This window comes from Salvia splendens, chromosome 15 (assembly GCF_004379255.2).
Source record: "Salvia splendens isolate huo1 chromosome 15, SspV2, whole genome shotgun sequence".
NCBI classification, from domain to species: Eukaryota; Viridiplantae; Streptophyta; class Magnoliopsida; order Lamiales; family Lamiaceae; genus Salvia; species Salvia splendens.
Genome location: NC_056046.1, coordinates 16,539,520 through 16,543,086, shown reverse-complemented (window position 1 = coordinate 16,543,086; position 3,567 = coordinate 16,539,520). Strand labels below are relative to the sequence as shown.

Here is a 3,567-nt window from a genome sequence, read left to right as displayed (position 1 = left end):
ATGGCCTATTAGAAATCGTTGTATTGTATTAATGGGGCAGAGCCTAAATCCTAAACCTTAAAAGGTAGAAATCGTTGTATTGTATTCATGTGGCAGAGCCTAAACCCTAAACCCTACAAGGACAGGACAGTTGGCAACGGAGGGGCATATCTTGCTGCAATGAGCCTGGATTCGAATTCCACTGCTGTCGTGTTCCATCTCTCAAGTACAAGTGTGAGGCCTTGGGAGATGGACTTCTGACAGCCAGTGGATTAAGGGATGGACTTCTGGCGGCCAGTGGGTTAAGACCTTTATCTTAACGGGCTATTGCATACCCTGATTGAACCTTCTCACATGATGTCGAGTTGGAGGTGGGGCTGTCAAGTGACGGCCTTTTTTGCTGCAACAAAAGCGGGAAAACCCTACGCCACTTGCCGCATGGCAATCAGCAAATGGCATTGGGAAATGGGGGGGATTCAGTTTGACCACCGCAGCTGTCCGCTTTGGCGGCGGAGATACGGGGCGGCGCTCTTTAATTTTGTACCCACAATTTAACAATTTTCAACCCTCGTAATTTGTGTCGATCAATCATCAACTCTACACGTTGGCTCATCCTAATCTCAATTCAGCTTACTGCTAACTACTCTTACCCTTTTCCAATCACAGACGTGTCACTTTCCTGCTACTCACCGTCTCGCCACGTCTCTCTCTCTTCCTCTCATACTATGTTTTCGCTTTTTTTACTATTTTCTTTTTCTGTTTAAAGCTGTAGTCTTGAAATCCCTGATTCCCCAATAGCTCACCACCACCAGCCGCTCTGCCTTTTGTCTTCTCGAGATTCATCAATTCCGTTGCCACAGAATTCACTATTTGGTCTCAACTTGAGGTTTTGTTGGCTTTTTTGTGATATCACTTGCATTAATTTGATATTTCTACCAATTAATAAACCATTTGATTACTGTCTAGATACAGAGTTTTGAGTTGTGTGATAGGTTATTTATCAATCTAGATTGAGTTGTTTGATTGTTTATGCGAACAATTAGTTCAATTAATGTCTTCATTTCTTGTATTGCCTCTTTATCTACACGATTAGTTGAATATATGTCTAAGATTAGGCTTATATATGTTGTCTTATTGCAGGGGTTGTTTACATTATTGAACTTTGTCTATGTTGAGATGGTTTTGGTGTGCTGTGAAATCGAAACGGTTGCAACGTTGTGGAATTGATCTATGGCTCTGTTGGTGTCTTCAGTAGTGGGATTGGCACTAAGGCCTCTCTTATTTGCAAAACTGTCTTGCCAAGTCGGGGCGCGAGGCCTCTGCATTGTTGTGTTGACGTGGTTGGAGGTGTTGAGATATGCTCTCTGCCTGCATTTTGTTATCCTCTGGAGGCTTGCAATCTGGGGTATGGCGGTTCTGTCGCTCCCTGTACGAGCATTCCGTGCGTTGTATAGGGAGAGAATGGTAATTTTGCTTCAACTTTGTGCTCCTTGAGTGGATCTTGATATCTACTTGCATTGTGTAGTTTTGTAATTATCTTGAGGTTAGTGCATTGCTTCATCTTAATCGCGTGCAATTTGCTATTGGAGATTGTTTGAGCTACATTGTGCTTCTTCGATTCTGTGTGAATGATTTTGTGAGCTCGTTGTACCTCTAGGCTTACTTGTATTCAGATATTAGGTTACATGTAAGCTAGTTTTGGTGGTAGATTTTGGATTAGAAGAACCAAATTCGTTTATTTCGCTGTTTCTAGCAAGGTGTCTTGTGCTTACTTCATTGCTCCATCAAACTCGTGTGCACATTGATAACTGAGTGTAGCCTGTGTTATATGAGAGCGTACATGTAGCTAACTAAGCGTAGTCCTTGCTCAATGAGAATGTTGCGGTAATGCTCTTTTAAGTTTGTTGCATCTATATTCGTTTCTAGAGATGATATCAAAGTCGCGTGCTTAGTCTTTGTTAATGACAGAGTTGGGGTATTAGTATTACGTTTTGCTTCTTCAATTCTCCATAGATGATTTTTGCCCTCACGGTTGATGTGGAAAGTAAGAAAGGAATGAAAGAGAGAAAAAAATATCAGTCTTGCAGTTTTACTAATTATAGAACAGTTGATATGCAGCTAGAGATGCAACTCCATCGGCTGAGAAATGAAATGGAAGATGTTCTTTTCGATTCTAAGGAGCTAGAAGAGCAACTCCACGAGGCCATAGAAGAACGTTCAACAATGGAGATGTTGGTTATAGAACTCGAGAAAGAGCACGACGAAGCCATCCTTAAGATTAAGCTACTAGAAGGGGAGGTAACTAAAGAATCAATCCTCGACTCCTTAATGTCATGTCATGTTTCGTTCATCTATGTCGACATCTCTTGCATTCATTCCCCACCCCAACCTGCAGGTCCAGAATCTGAAGGACGAAGCACAACGATTGAAGGAGATTCAAGGGAAAATTCTCTCAAGCTACGTGGGTCAAGACGGCCGCCATCTCACTATCACTCATAACATCGGTAAATCACCTTATAGACTTGATTATGACAGAGAAGTGATTGAAGATGTTTCCAAGGATGAGATGAGGATGTTTGCGAGGATAATCTCAAAGGAGTACGGTGTTCTAGCACAAGAGAGGAAGGTGGCGCTATCTAGAAGCCTATTTAGCGTATTGCTATCCCTCGTGGTTGGTTTAATCGTCTGGAAAGCCAAAGCTCCGTGCACGCCTCTAGTAATTGCTCTTTTTGTAGTTGTCACCATGTCGTTGCGTAGTGTTCTCCAGTTATGTGCACGGGTCGAGCATAGACCAGCATCCGAGTCCCTCGCCCTCTTGAGCATCAACTGGTTTATACTTGGAACTTTAGCTGATCCCATGTTTCCAGTGGTGGCTCGTTTCTTGGCTCCGGTGGCTGAGTTTTCTACAACGAGCTCTTGAGTAGCGGCCTCGGGTTATAGTCTTTGGTTTTGGAAGTTATCGCAGAGTGTCAGTCTTCGATATTTTCGGTTCTTGTCTTGTTTGTCGCATGGTTTGAGGTTTGTACTAATATGGTTTGCTATATAGAGGTGATTTAAATTGTCGTAGTTTTATTCTAACTAGCGTGCTATGCGCGGATTATTTATTTACTTTTATCTCTGTCCAAATTTAAAAAAGGTAGCCAATATTTACATAGCATAAAAAAATAATACTTTCTTTGTCCAAAAAAATAGTATTTACTATTCTCATTTGCGGCAGAAATTGGTAAAGTAAGAGAATGATAAAATGTAGGGAAAGTAAGAGATGAGAGAAAAAGTGTTGGGAAGAGAGAGAAAAAGTGAATATAACATTAAAATGAAATTTTTAATTGAGATTATTTTTTTATGGATAACTCAAAATGACAAATACGAATAAAGTATAAAACAAAATATGTATGTAACAATAATTTAATCTTTGTACAATATTAAATAAACCTTTTTTTATCCCAAGATCTAATTAGTCAACTTTGTTGCCTCGTGTTTAAAAATACACACTTGATTAGTTTTTGTTACTTTCCATTGCCAACATAATAGTCTTATTCACCTTGGTATGCAAGTAATCTATTATAAACCACGGTTAATTGACATCGA

At 40.3% G+C, this 3,567-nt stretch overlaps 1 protein-coding gene across 1 annotated transcript; it reads left to right on the top strand.

The window, feature by feature from the left end:
• Positions 1-424: 424 nt before the first annotated feature.
• Positions 425-3,045, top strand: LOC121766538. Its single transcript, XM_042162796.1, has 4 exons — positions 425-865; positions 1,120-1,443; positions 2,098-2,277; positions 2,375-3,045. The coding sequence occupies exons 2-4, from the start codon at positions 1,210-1,212 to the stop codon at positions 2,897-2,899; spliced, it is 939 nt and encodes a 312-aa protein (XP_042018730.1). The 5' UTR covers positions 425-865; positions 1,120-1,209; the 3' UTR covers positions 2,900-3,045.
• Positions 3,046-3,567: the final 522 nt, after the last annotated feature.